The sequence below is a fragment of the Lepisma saccharinum genome, unplaced genomic scaffold, assembly GCF_977018435.1.
Source record: "Lepisma saccharinum unplaced genomic scaffold, izLepSacc3.1 HAP1_SCAFFOLD_117, whole genome shotgun sequence".
NCBI classification, from domain to species: domain Eukaryota; kingdom Metazoa; phylum Arthropoda; class Insecta; order Zygentoma; family Lepismatidae; genus Lepisma; species Lepisma saccharinum.
Window position 1 is genome coordinate 572,570 of NW_028142937.1, and position 16,343 is coordinate 588,912.

The 16,343-nt window shown below is 37.3% G+C and overlaps 1 protein-coding gene across 1 annotated transcript in view; it reads left to right on the forward strand.

The window, feature by feature from the left end:
- Positions 1-16,343, forward strand: part of LOC145982326 (uncharacterized) — a 93,963-nt gene that overhangs the window by 71,886 nt on the left and 5,734 nt on the right. Inside the window, exon 8 of the mRNA XM_083115887.1 lies at positions 4,956-5,159. Coding sequence (XP_082972013.1) covers positions 4,956-5,159 — 204 coding nt within the window. The remainder of the gene's footprint in view (positions 1-4,955; positions 5,160-16,343) is intronic.

A 16,343-nucleotide genomic window follows, 5' to 3' on the forward strand; every position in this document is an offset into this window, starting at 1 on the left:
ATTTGCCAGTTCTGCATTAATCAGACTGTTTCTTACAGGGGAGTGTCCAGGGGCATTATGCTCCTTCTCAAAGAAGTTATAGTAAATTTAACAATATTGCACTATAATCTATTAAATTGCTTCCTAAAATTAACATTTGGCACATTAAACATTTCAATGCTTTTGAAGACTTAATATCAAATTTCTACTTATGTACTTCAACACATCCACTTGTTTCAACTATCAAACCGTGAGCCTGATGCCATGTTTCGTACTCTTGTATGTTTTTTTTTAAAAAAAATAATAAACACTCTCTTCAAGTATTAATTACATTTATTGTAATTACGGAACATGCAGACTGCCATATTTTCTTGTTTTCATTTCCAGTAACCAGAAGATATGTTTTTATTAGTAATGGGCTGATATGCAATTTTGGCCAATATCGATAGAGTACCAATATGAAATTTACTGATACCAATAACTGATATTCTACCACTCCAATATAAAATTCCAAATGATCCCTGAAGAACCTGAATGGTTCATTGACCTCCTTAGTAAATGTTTCTTCCCAGGTTACTGCAGTGCAAAAGTAGCTGCATATTTAGATATTTACTTTTGAAAAAAGTAAGGCATGGAGAATATCCATAAAAATTATGACAAAAAGGCAGAATATTGCACTAAATTATAAGATATTTATAGATATATCAGATTTAAAAAAAATAATCAGTAATTTTACTGATACGCCTATATTGGTCGATACCGATAGAGTATTGATCAATCTGTCCCATCCCTAGTTTTTATCATATAATTAATCCATATGTTACAGTATAGCATATGTTCCATTCACAACATTCATCGATACTATGCTCATTCATCTGTCTTTCTCTTCTTGTCCCACTATACTCAATGATCTGCATTGCAATTTCAGATACCTGGGTGTGTGTGTAGTACCTGAGTGATGCTTGATGAGTAAGATTTTCACTCCTTGAGCAGACAGAGTATTTGCTTGATTGTGTGTGCTCATTGATCAAATATGAGTGCCTTTGATATTGATCTGTGGGCCTCCCCCATGGCGCAGTGGTAGCGTCATTTCCTTGTAATCAAGGGGTCCCAGGTTTGATACCCGGTAGAGGCACAAGTGGTTCGGATCCCACTTTAAACTGTAGGTTCAGTTCCGATTAGCCTTACTGTGCATAAAGTGGACTTAAAACACCAAATCAAACCAAACCAATATTGATCTGTGACCAATGTGGCTGCTTTGACTAAACAAGATTTCAGTGATTTTCAAAAGCTATTAATTATTGAAATGGTGAAATGGTTGATGTGGACATAACTGTTGAAATTTTCCTTTTCACACTTGCACAAACTTTCTAAAACTACAGTGTATATTTGGAATAAACAACACTTTAATTTGAATACAATTATAAATAGTGGAAAATGATATTACCTTCTGTTACTTGAACTTTCTCTGTAATTACCCTATATCACAGCCAATAGTCACAAATACTTCTTCATTAGCCACCATATTCTTACTCTTTGTTCCGTAAGATGGAAACACAAGAATGATATATTCTGTGGTAAGGAAGGTTAAAGTTTGCTCAGCAAGTAAGTAAGCAACACTCACCGAATAACACTTCCTTGGCCATCGAGTAGCTGAGCGATCACGTTGCTCACTGCACCCCTGGGAGTAACTCTTTTGTAACACATCTTCTTAAGTACAATTTTTAAAAATGAAATTATCAAATTTTAATTTATTATGATACAATAAATAATAGACCAGCCAAAGACCAAAATTATGACTTTTACCTGCATGGAATATTAATAATTGGCATCAATGCTAAATCAATCTGTAATATGCTAGATTGAAATACTATTGTGGATGCCACTAAAAATTTTAACCTTGAAGGTTATTTATTGCAAGGTCATATTGTGACCTAAAAGGTCTAATCACAAAGTTTTCCAAATATAGTCATATAATATCAAAAGAAAGGTATGGACTAGGCAAACAATTTGGTACTATTTTTGGATCAGCATATCGATCTTAGAAGTAGGTCTAGGTCATAGTCCCAATTTGAGAATGTTATACAGGGTTATTCAATATTATTGTCGGGATTTAAATATTTTTTCTGAGCAGGTCATGAAACATTTGCCTTTTATAACCACACCAATTGGTGGAGACACTCAAAGTTTTCTTTCGTCATAGACAGTGTTGTGTAGTTATGCATTTGGCCACTAGGAGGCAGATTTTACAAGTTAGCAGGTCAAGTCAGTCTGTTGTCATTGTCCAATGACACATTCCATTTGCCGGTGATGTGCACAGTTTGAGGATACAGAGTGCCTGCAAAGTGGAAAAAACAGAAGCACAAGTGGGCCACGTTAGAGAGGCTTTCCAATGGAGTCTTAGAAAATCAGAGGGAACTTCACAAAGCAAAGCAACAAAGAAAGAAGCAATGTGGCCTATGCTGATTCGACTTTTAACACCTAAGGATCACTATCCAAAGAAGACTTTCAGAGGAGTGTGTTGTTCAATGGTAACTGACTGACTTTGATGGAATTTGAATGGGGAAAAATGAATGGAAGAAAACTTTGATAGTGTCTCCATCAATTGGTGCGGTTATAAATGCCAAATGTTTCATTATTTGCTCCCGAAAGTATGCCAACACTCATTTTGAATGGAAAATGCATACTACCAGGCAGTGAGAAAAGATCGGTTCATTGATTTCGACATTTTCATTTAATGGCTGATGTTTTCAGAAACAAGAGTGCAACTGATAGAACTCCACAATGGAGTTTTGCAGCTTTCTGATCTTTTCATTCACAAGAACGTGAAAGGACTGATAGAACTAGATGAGAAGCAGCAGAGGCTGCTCTCTAGGTGGCAAGTTGAGCAAACCCCACATATTTCTGAACTTTCTCAGTGAGCATATTCTGTTGTGTGCCTATGCATGAGATGATAATCTTTCCGTGCAGTGCATTGCAGTGGTGTACTTGGCTTCTGCCACTTCAAAAGGGCATTGGAGGCCTCTCTATCATTTTACATGCATTTCAGGCTCTATACATGTCTTTCCCTCTATCCCAGTGTATGGGCAGTGGGTGGTTGCAGGCTGATGGCCATCACCTCCAGTGTTGCCAACCTCAAAGCATGTTAAAGGTTAGAGCATTCTTGTTCCATGAATAGTTATGTTCATTTGCATTTAACAATAAGATAACTAAATAACATGTGGCTCCATGGCAGAGTGGGCAATGTCAAGTTAGGGGTTCCAGCTTCGAACCCTAGTCAAGGCATGGATGTGTCATTGTGTTTGTCATGTTCATTGTTCGTCCTTTCATCATCTCGATTATTGTTTATTGAAATATTTTTTTAAGTTTCAGAAATGTTGCGTTTCACTTACAATAGCATATATTTATTATAAAACTTTTCATATCACAGTTAAGTTTTAATATGCCGTTACTTATCATTTTTGATACTAGGGACGTTCAATATATAAGTTTCCCTGTGCTATAAAATATTGTATAAAGCAACGCCATTAAAAAGAAGCACATGGTTGACAAGCGCCATCCTTCGTCTACAAGGAACAACAATCAATTTGTTATCAGACGTGAAGGAGCATGCACTCAAGGGCGAAAAGTAAATGCTTGTTCGGAAAACGTGGGCTCGCGTCATAAGAAGTTGATAAGCATGGATGCTAAGGGCATTCTGCTGATGGACTTTTTGGAGCGAGGAAGAACAATTAATGCTGACCGTTATTGTCAAACATTGGATAAACTGAAAAACGCAATTCGACATAAGCAACCAGGTCTCCTGTCAGCTGGTGTCATTCTTCTTGACGATAACGATCGCCCCCACTCAGCAGTGCAAACACAACACAAAATTGAAGAATTGGGGTGGGAACGGCTGCCCCACCCTCCATACAGCCCCGATTTAGCACCTAGTGATTTGCATCTTTTTCCGGTGTTAAAGTCTGAATTGCAAGGTTATCGTTTCGAAACAGATGAAGAAGTGAAGCGTAATGTGAGAATAGTGCTCAATAGCCAGAGCCCTGATTTTCTTGCAAAGGCTATGGACAAATCGGTGCAATGGTGGGACAAATGCCTGAATCTCTATGGGGATTATGTGGAGAAGTGAGGAAGGATCCTCCTACACATATATGTATAGTTTTCTAATGTATCTTAAAAATAAAAAAAATTACAGCATACGGAAACTTATGTATTGAACGACCCACGTATATCTAAAATTATCTCCAGGACTGTACATAGCATATGGTCCAGACAGCATGTAACATGAGCTTTTGAGTAGGCTTAAAATGACTTTTAATACATGTAATGTTGATAGCAAGCACCAATGCTAAACCAATTGACCGCAGGTCTCATAAAAATATTGACCTTCATGACCTAATTCTGAGATCGATATTGTGACCTAAAAATTGTACCAAACTGTTTGTCTCGTCCATGCCATTCTTTTGATGTGTTACATGACTATATTTGGATGACTTTTGTGTGACCCTTTTACAATATGACTCTAAATTACCTTCATGGTCAAAATTTTTAGTGACATCCACCCTAGTATTTCAGTCTGGCGTATGACTGGTTGATTTAGCATGGGTGCCAATCATTAACATTCCATGCAGGTAAAAGGTTTTTTTTTCTTGCCTGGTGTACTAAAGCTCATTAGTTGATTCACTGTAAAAATTTGTAGCCAATATATTGCAGGTACTGATTAGTTCTCATGGAACATAACATGATTACCCAGTAAACACAACCTATTAATAATTGGACTGAGAGTTGCAGAATTTGTTACCTATCCATGTGTGTTAAATGACCATATGAAAAGTAAGCATTTGCTTCAGATTCTACACTTTTTGAGGCATTTTGCAGATGAGAAATTAATCGATACAAGTGTTGCATGTCAAATCATGTTAATTCCCAAACTGAAATATATCAACTTCCTAAATTGAGTTTTACTATTTTTCTTGCAGGATGCAGTTAATTTTAAGACACGTATAAAGAAAGAAAATGAAGATGACAAGTTGCCTCTAGTTGACTATTTGTTAAGCAAGCTGAGTGCAAACATTGAAGTAGCTTACAAGACCAATAGGGTATACAACATGTATAACAAATCAATGAATTCAATTGCACCTTTCATGTCATTGTGGCTGCAAGTAGACAGCAAATACTTTGAGGTAAGTTTTTGTAATTTTGTTTCTTACAAAACTGTAGCCTGTAGATGCTAATAAAATAAAATCAACTCAAAAGCAAATTAAATCATTTTGTTAGATATTAAGTTAATTTACTTAGAGCTGCAGTTGTCCAGTGAGTTTGGCATCTGACTGCCTGCAGGAGACCCAGAATTGATTTCCAGGGTAAGTGATCTCAGATGGACCTTCTTCAGTAAGGCAGTTGTGGGTACACCCACCCAGCCTCTAATAGAATTGGTGCCTGGAGAACGCTGGAGGTCAAGGTGCTGATCACATCACCTCCACAATGGTCAAAATCTTAACTCTGTGGAGTCCCTGCATCTACACTTCTTCTGGCCTCTATGACTTGTTACAATGTGTTTTGCAAGGATTTTTACTTTTCCTATTAAGTTAATTTATGAATAGTTCTTATATTAAGAGGCTATATGGTAATGGTTGTAATTACTCATGAATAGATGACAAATTGGAATTTCATGTTGCTGTGTGCGACATTTCTGATGCACTCAGTTGATTGAATATTTTGGTTACCACTGTTCTAAGGTAATTAGAGGCTTTTTTGTGCACCATGATTCATTTTACCTTCTGTTATAGTTCATGACTTAGTTAAAGTACTGCTTAACAAGAAATTTCCTCTCTATATTGGTGTTGTGTACTTCCTCCCCAAATCAACTAAAGCATTATATGACAAATTTTACGACTTTGTTGAAACCCATACTAAACCAGGAGATAAAATACTATTCTGTGGTGACTTTAATTTACCAGAAATTACAAGTGTAGACGCAGATTTATAAAGTCTTAGGCCAGTGTGTCACAATCTACAACTTTTTATGTCATACCATACTCTCAGAAACGTAAACAATATTCTAAATGTAAACAATAGGCTACTAGGCTACTAACTAATGTTAGTAATATAGATGCAAGCAGAGAGTAGCACCCTCTCCCCATCACCCCTCAATAATAACCGAAATCAAATGTCTTTCCATAAAGTCAAATAAATCAAAACAAAACTTTTCAACCTACAACTTTAAGAAAGCTGACTATTCAAAACTCTACAGTTTGATATCACAAATGTGTTGGACCCTAATAAATAGTGCCAATAACGTAAATGAAGCTGTCGATATTTTCTACGCATTAATTTATGGCATATTTGATGAATGCGTTCCCCTTAAAAAATAAAAGTACTCAATATATCCTTGCTGGTTTAAGCCTGCTATAGTGAAAAGAATTATAGCTAAATCTTGCAACAGGTTAAAATGTAAGAAAAGTATTACGAACAAAGAATACCATCGGGAAAAATTCCTTCAGCTCTGCGCACAGGTTAAGAAACACATAAGTGTAACTTACGCTAACTACACAAAACAGTCTGAGGACCAGATAAGTGCTGACCCTCCTCGATTCGTCCTATATCAAAAGCAAAAAGTCCCACCAAAATTGCGAAGCTATTAAAGACGGTACACACTAGGGATGGCCAGATCCGGATCCTAGCGGATCCAAAATCCAGATCCGGTTGGTTCCGGATCCCTAGGATCCAGATCCTAAAATTTTTCGGATCCGGATCCGCGGATCCGGAATTTTCAGATCCGGATCCGGATCCGATACTTTCGGATCTGGATCCAGAACTTTCGGATCCGGATCCAGAACTTTTGCATCCAGATCCAGAATATTCGTATCCGGATCCAATACTTTCGGATCCGGATCCGCGGATCCGGAATTTTCAGATCCGGATCCGATACTTTCGGATCTGGATCCAGAACTTTCGGATCCGGATCCAGAACTTTCGGATCCGGATCCAGAACTTTCGGATCCGGATCCAGAACTTTTGCATCCAGATCCAGAATTTTCGGATCCGGATCCGTTTTGCCATCTCACATGCGCTTCTTTGTAAAGTAAGAATGTGTTTATAACATATTGTTACCTGCTAATATACATATATATATATAATATACATACACACACACACACACACACACACACACACATATATATATATATATATATATATATATATATAGTGTGTGTGTACGCGCATGCGCGATTTGTAATTAATTAATTAATACACTTACAAGGGAGGTCTAAGTCTCCCCCTCCGATTTCCATGAAACTTGGCAGGTGTATAGAGGCCCCCCCTCCAATGTCAAGATGAGGAGAAATTGAAGTGGGGATCTGACCCCGAAACCACGTAAATATGGCATAGGAAGAAACAGGGGGCATAGGGCTTCTCTATACACCTGTCAAATTCCATGGAAATCGGAGGGGGACACAGGGGTCAGATGATTCCCACGTCAATTTGTACTCATCTTGATATTTGAGGCGGGTTTTGCCCCCTAAACAGTTTTTTAGCCGAAACGAAAAAAAAAACACGTATTTCTTCCTTTGGGCCCCTCTATACACTTGCAAAGTTTCATGAAAATCGGAGGGGGACACAGGGGTCAGATCCTTACTTCAATTTGTCCTCATCTTTTCATTTGAGGGGATTTTGCCCCCTAAAACAGTTTTTAGCTGAAACAAAAAACACGTATTTCTTCCTTTGGGCCCCTCTATACAACTACCACGTTTCTTGGAAATCGGAAGGGAACACAGGGGTCAGATCCCCACTTCAATTTGTCCTCATCTTGACAATTGAGTGGGTTTTGCCTGTAAAACCGTTTTTTAGCTGAAACAAAAACAAAAACACGTATTTCTTCCATTGGGTCCCACTATACACCTGCCAAGTTTCATGGAAATCGGAGGGGGACACATAGGTCAAATGCACACTTAAATTTGTCCACATATTGACATTTGGGGGGGGGTTTGTCCTCTAAAACAGTTTTTTAGCCGAAACAAAAAAAAACACGTATTTCTTCATTTGGACCCGTTTATACACACACCTGCAAAGTATCATGGAAATCGGAGGGGGACACAGGGGTCAGATCCTCACTTCAATTTGTCCTCATATTGACATATGAAGGGGTTTTGCCCCCTAAAACCGTTTTTTTAGCTGAAACCAAAAAAACACGTATTCTTCCATTGGGCCCCACTATAGACCTGCCAAGTTTCATGGAAATCGGAGGGACACAGGGGTCAGATCCTCACTTCAATCACTTCAAGTTGTCCTCATCTTGACATTTGAGGGGGTTTTGCCCCCTAAAACAGTTTTTTAGCTGAAGCAAAAAGAAGAACACGTATTTCTTTCTTTGGGCCCGTTTATACACACACCTGCCAAGTATCATGGAAATCGGAGGGAACACATAGGTCAAATGCACACTTAAATTTGTCCACATATTGACATTTGAGGGGGGGTTGCCCCCTAAAACAGTTTTTTAGCTGAAACAAAAAAAAACACGTATTTCTTCATTTGGACCCGTTTATACACACACCTGCCAAGTATCATGGAAATCGGAGGGGGACACATAGGTCAAATGCACACTTAAATTTGTCCTCATATTGATATTTGAGGCGGGTTTTGCCCCCTAAACAGTTTTTTAGCCGAAACAAAAAAAACACGTAATTCTTCCTTTGGGCCCCTCTATACACCTGCAAAGTTTCATGAAAATCGGAGGGGGACACAGGGGTCAGATCCTTACTTCAATTTGTCCTCATCTTTTCATTTGAGGGGATTTTGCCCCCTAAAACAATTTTTAGCTGAAACAAAAAACACGTATTTCTTCCTTTGGGCCCCTCTATACACCTACCACGTTTCTTGAAAATCGGAAGGGGACACAGGGGTCAGATCCCCACTTCAATTTGTCCTCATCTTGACAATTGAGTGGGCTTTGCCTGTAAAACCGTTTTTTAGCTGAAACAAAAACAAAAACACGTATTTCTTTCATTGGGCCCCACTATACACCTGCTAAGTTTCATGGAAATCGGAGGGGGACACATAGGTCAAATGCACACTTAAATTTGTCCACATATTGACATTTGAGGGGGGTTTTGCCCCCTAAAACCGTTTTTTTTAGCTGAAACAAAAAAAACACGTATTTCTTCCATTGGGCCCCACTATAGACCTGCCAGATTTCATGGAAATCGGAGGGACACAGGGGTCAGATCCTCACTTCAATCACTTCAATTTGTCCTCATCTTGACATTTGAGTAGGTTTTGCCCCGTAAAACCGTTTTTTAGCTGAAACAAAAAAAAAACACGTATTTCTTCCTTTGGGCCACTATACGCCTGCCAAGTTTCATGGAAATCAGAGGGGGACACTTAGATAACCTCCCTTGTTAGTCTTACACTTTGTAATTATATAACACTGCATATATTATAATGTTTTATTTTAATTTGTAAAACTGTAACTGTAGAAAAATTGTATAATTTTTGTATAACATTTCTATCTTGTTATATGTGTTAAAGGTTTCATCCTGGAATTGAAGGTCTCACATTTATGTATGTTTTCATTTCCAATACATTCGAATGAATACATATTCGTTTCAATGGCATTTAAAAAATCACCTCTGACTTTTTATTTTAAACAAGTAAGATTATTTTTGTGCACGAGTGTGTTAGCCGATGCGAACGTTACACAAAGTATTTTAGGAACAACACTTGAAAAAAAATCTTGTAGGACTAACTAATGAAAAATTTCTTTGTAATCGAAGATCATAATACCTTTTAAGGTGTGGTAATATTTAATGGGATTGAGATACGAAACTCTCGGATTCGGATCCAAAAACTCCGGAATTTTCGGACCCGGATCCGGATTCAGATCCGGAACTTTTAGACCCGGATCCGGAATTTTCGGATCCGGATCCAGATCCGTAACTTTTGAATCCGGATCCGGATCCGAATGGATCCGGATTTTTCGGATCCGGATCCGTTTGGCCATCCCTAGTACAGACATATTGACACACGTAAATGTCATTGCGGATGCTCTGTGTACGCAGCCGAAAGAGCTAAATATGACTTAAACAATTTAAAAATAGAAATTGTTAATTAACAACTTGATATTTTCACATTGCCCAACATTTGCCTAAGCAAAGTAGAAGATGCCATTATGAAGTTGAAATTCAAATCAATGACCGGTCCCATCAACATACCACCATATATAGTAAAATGATGTTGCCATATTTTAAAATATCCCTTCCTGCAAATTTTTAACCTTTCCCTCGTTACCACCACTTTTCCTTCAAAATGGAAAACATCGTCGATCTGTCCCATCCACAAGTCCCACCAAAGGTCAAGCTTAGAAAATTATAGACCAATAGCAATCTTGTCTAGTCTTGCTAAAATATTTGAACAAATCATTTACAAGTGTTAGCACATGTCAATCTGGTTATCTCTCCCCATCAGCATGGATTTACTCCAAAGAGGTCTACTGTAACAAACTTAGCTAACTTCTCCCATTACGCATGCAATGTACTAGATAACACAGGACAAGTTGATGCAATATACACCAAGTTTACTAAGGCATTTGACAAAATTGTCGATGATATATTATACAGAAAATTGCTTCATTCAATATTTCACTTAATACTTTAAATTTTTTTGCTTCATATTTAGCCGATTGAATGCAAACTGTAATATATAGGAAAATCAAAAGTCATCCCTTCACATAATATTCTGGTATTCCACAAGGGTCCAATCTTGGACCGCTTTTGTTTTTATTACTTATCAACGACTTACCTAATTGCATACAATATTCTCAAAAGTTGCTTCAAGGCCTGTGGAGAATATCCAACATTCGATTCATATGTTAATCTAGTTTCAGAGAACAACTTCAGCAAACTAGCACTCAGGCGACAAGTAAATGACCTGCTCTTTCTCTACAAAGTAATAACTGTGTAATGGATGATTCCAACTTGTTATCAGCCATATCATGTTTCCGAAACAGTCTCAAGCACAAAATCTTTCATTGCCAGAGAGCGAAGACTTCAATTCTTTCTACCTCTCGGGTGTGGAGAGCATGGAACTCTTTCAACACAATTCCAAGTGTAAATAACACAATCGATATTTTTACAATGTGTTTATACAATTTTAAAAATACTATTCCTGGAACACTGAAGTGAATCCATTGTAGTAATACGTATTATGTAATTAGAGCACTATAATTGGGCTCGGCCTGTTGGGCTCTATGAATAAAATAAAAATAAATAAGCAAGATAAAAATATGCTAGTTACGGACACACATTGAATAGTACATGGGTGACTTTTAGAAGGTTGAATATGCATGAAAGCAGCATCGTAGAGAAAGATGAAATCAGAGCTTTAATGCACTAACCACTTTTGAAGGGAAAATCTCACAAGAAAATAAGAAGAGATGACTGTTGCGTGTGTATAGCCTATACATATATTTTTGTTTCATATGACATTTTGTGTAATGCTTAAAAGTATAATCATTGTATTCCACTTTGTAAAAAATATCTGAGTATTTTCCATTTGGTAATCATTTTCTACATGTAATGATCCAGTGAAATAGGAAAATTGAAATCTTGATGACATGACCTACATTAGCTTGATGAATTTTTTTGTTGTACAAATGGTAGTCCTTGGATAAGAGAAAATAAACTAATCTAAACTAGTCCTCACCCTGTGGCAATGTGAAGCACTGGCACAGACACTGGTTGAATCTGAGCCCATTTCAGGTCACCTTCCTTCAGTCGTTGATGACAGGCAAGCAGAAAGATGGAGCCACAAGAAGTTGAAAGATCTTGTCTAATTTTGAACCTGAACGTAAAAGGTAGTCGAACATTGCGATTCTCTAACCCCTAGTAAGGCAGGAATTCAAGCATAAGTAGAAAAATATCCTGCTGACAGTGTTTTGGAGAGCCACAGTAGTCTAGTCAGTAGGGAATCTGAGTGTCACAGGGGAGACTCGAATTTGAGTACCAGGGTGGGTGATCTAAGATTGGAATTTTTCCAGCCTTGTCCCTGCATGAAGTGGCTTTGGGGCTCACCCAGACTCAAATCAATGAGTACGGGGGTGCAAATCTGCAGGGTAAAGGTGGCTGGAGCATAGTTCTGATCACATCACCTCCAAAATGGGTGAGATCAAGAATGTGTGGGGCCCTACCTAGGGCTGTATGATACATCGATATCGAGTCAATATTTTTAAAATATTAAAGTATTGATATTGAAAAATATTGACATCAATACGTTGATATTGATATATTGATGTTGATATCGATACATTGAAGTTGATATTCAATATTTCGATATTGATATTATTGACGTTGATAAGTTAGTATCTCCGACCTTAAATTTGATATCGATACATCTATGTTGATATTTGATATGTCGATATTGATATTATTGATGTTGATATATCAGTATCGCCAACCTTAAATATCTTGGTATTAAAATACATGTTGGTCTGTACATGCTACGACAAAACCATCATTACGGGGCCTCCCCCATGGTGCAGTGGTAGCGTCTTTGCCTTGCAATCAAGGGGTCCCAGGTTCGATACCCGGTGGAGGCACAAGTGGTTCGGATCCCACTTTAAACTGTAGGTCCAGTCCCGATTAGCCTTACTGTGCATAAAGCGGACTTAAAACAGCAACTCAAACCAAACCAAAACCATCATTATCCCTAACATGCTATTGTTGCAGTTTTATTATTAAATAGTACAGTATTACCCACACAAGTAACGCTGAATGAGTTTCAAATATTTTCTCTGTATTGTTGAGTAATCACTTCAGATTGAAGAACTATATATCATTTTGCTCATGCTATTCAGTTCATCTAGTGTATTCTTCTTATTATTATTTTCTCATTATTTAACAAACGATGATAAAGATTAATGGAAATACACTATAGTATGATTCCTGAGGTGGGTGATCCAAGGTCGGAATTTTTCAGATCTTGTCAACACATAAAGCGACTCCTATGCTCACCAAGCCTCAAATCAATGGGTACCTGGGGACAACCCTGGGAAGTAAAGGTGGCTGGAGCATGGTGCTGATCACATCACCTACAAAAATGGCCAAGATCGAGAATGTGTGGAGTACAATCCCCACATCCCTTGAATGTGCCTTCATGGCACAGTGCCATATGCATAGGAAATTTTACCTTACTTACCTTATAGTGACCAGTTTAAGCTATGCACATACAGGGTGCAGTTGTGTTTTTGAAGAGGATTTTGTAGACAGTTGGGAAGCCAGAATAATGAGTGAGGAGGCAGAGTGGTATTTTCTGGGTGTGGGGAACAGTTACATTTATAAATCTTCTAAACACCACACAACAATCCATATTTAGGCTTCAAATAAATATTTATTTATTTATCTAGTTTTTCGTTTTTTCTGGAGGGTGGGGGAAGACTGGATGACTAGGGTGCATTTGCCCCTGCCCTCTTCTGGCACTGTCACTGCTCGTGGCTTCAAAATGATGCATCAAACTGAAAAAAGTTATTACAAAATATTTGTGCTGGGACATGCTGCATATGTTGTTTATACTCAATCGAGATGAGGCCAATACTTGCAGACCTAGACCAGTGTTTACAAGTCAAGGTGAGACAAGATTGAAACAGGCTTTTGCAACTCGAGACTGAGTCTTTGCCTAGTGTCATTTTGTATCTATCAATACCATCCCTACACTTGGGCACATCCAGATAACCAGCAAGTTCTATAAAGTAGGAACCTTCCTCTTCTTTTCGGTAGTTGAATGTATTGCTTTCCATGTTAATCAGAGGCAATCATTATTCATCTCCCAAGTCCTGTCCCTGCAGGGAACGCTGTACTTGTCATCATAAACATTGTTCTTGTATGTAAGAAATGCAAGATCATCATTCGAGCTAGCTTATTTTCAGTTCCTCGATTAATGTGGTTAAAAACAACAGACTCCATTGTGTTATTGGACTCCTATTTTCGCTTCCACCAAAGAACAACATGATTCTTTGATTGTCATAGATAACACTGCAATTGAAGCTTGAAATTGAAAGATATAGATGTGTCGATATTGATAATATCTTTGTCGTCAATATCGATATTTTAATTAATACTCATTATACTGACTCAATCTGATCACATCACCCCCACCCACGACCGAATCAAGAAAGTGTGGTGCGTTACCGCCACACCCCCTATATGCCTTCATGGCATGGTGCTAAGCACAGGGGAGCACTTTACTTTTTTACTGAATCAATATCGATATTCAATCGATATCAAACTTTGATAAGGAAAATCGATATTGCACAACCCTAGCCTTGCCCTCAGACCCCCCTAAGTGTGTTTTCATGCACGATGCTATAACACTGAGAACTTTACCTTTTCCTCAGTGTTAGGAAATGTCAGGCATATGTCCACCCCTACTGAGTCTGCATGCATTTATACGCTCCACAAAATTATTGATAACCCTCTCGCAGATGTCTGTCTCTATGGCTCCAATCACCCGTATGATTTCCGCCTTCAGTTCCAAAAGGTTCGTGGTTTGTTGGCATATACCTGTGATTTCACAAACCCCCATAAGAAGAAATAACAGGGTGTAAGATCACATGACCTTGCCGGCCATTCCTGGTCACCGTGCAAAGGGATCACTCGTTGCAGGAATTTTTCATGTAGTAAGGTAAGGATTTCATATCATAACCACAACAAACGAGTCCAAACAATTCAGGCTACATTAATTGGCATGACAACAGATACCAACATTGGTAAGAACAGGTCTGCCAACCTCGAAACAAAACAATTACAATCGATATAGATGGAAGACATACTGACTCAAATAAAAGTAACTGAATGTTGTCACTCTTCAATATTGTTATTTTGACAAATCTGATATTTTGTATAGGTACTGCAATGGTTTCTGCACACACACAATTTTCATTTCGAACAATGTATCATCGTTTTATTCTTCTTTCTTCCGTCAAATTCATGGCTGGCATGCTATGATTTAAGGTAGGAAATGTTATATATTTAAATAAAAGAAATAAAGATTGGGTCACAAACAAAATTCTGCAGAAAAAATTTGAACTAAAGAGTATCCATGACAAATTCATAGCTACCAAAGAAAAAATAATATGAAAAATTAATGAAATCAGAAAGCTCACCATTTATCACAAAAAAATAAAAAGTAATAGCAATAAATCTAAAATCATATGGGATATATTGAACAAGCAAAGAGGGTAAAATAATAATAAAGATAAAGAAAATATTTCACTAGCTATATATGGAACTGAGGTAAAAGACCCTGAAACCATAGCAAAAATATTCAATAACTGTCTTGTGAATGATAACCCAAACACTAGTTTGCAAACAAAACACAGTGAAAATTTGGGACGACACACAAATGCCATTCAAAACTCTTACGATACCGGAAGAAATAAGCATAAATGACCTTGAGAAAGCTATTACTTCCCTAAAAACAAGAAATCATGTGATATTGATGGTTGATCTAACTATCTAGTAAAGAAATGTACACCGTGTCTACTCCTACCTCTACAATTTGCTATAAACTTATCAGTAAGAAATGGTATATTCCCAAAGATCTTAAAAAAGAGTATCATAAAACTGATATACAAAAAAAGGGCCTAAAACAGGCCCCTTAAATTACAGACCAATAGCAATTACTTCACCCTTCTCCAAAATTCTCGAAAAAATAATCTCCAATAAAATTCATGGTTTTTGTTCCAAATTTAATATTATAAATGAATATCAGCATGGTTTTCAAAAAGTCAAATCAATAATTCTGCAACTGTACAATTTATAAAAATAATTACTGAAGCCTCGGATGACAATGAAATTTCGAGCACAGTATTCCTAGACCTGTCCAAAGCATTTGACTCAACTACAACACACTTATGCATAAACTATATAGTTTAGGTATCTGAGGTGGCATATTCAACCTAATTAAGTCATTTCTCTCTGATCGAATACAATGCACTCAAATTAACCACATAGATATTTCATCTATCAAAACCTTCTATTCCAGCTTTAAATTGTCAAAGGTAGGTGTCCCTCAAGGATCTATACTTTGTCCATTGTTATTCATCCTTTACATCAATGATATACTGAAGAACAACATGACTCAAACTATCACCTATGCAGATGACACTAATATAATATGTAGGGCAAAAACAAAAGAACAATTAGAAATCCAAACTTACATCTCAATTAATGAAATAACCCAGTACTTGAACACTAATAGCGTAAATGTCAACCATCAAAAAACAAATTTCATGATTTTTAACCCTGGCAACAAGTAGAACTTTGATACCTTGATGGTTTACTTAGATGAAAATGAACTAGACTATGCTAACCATG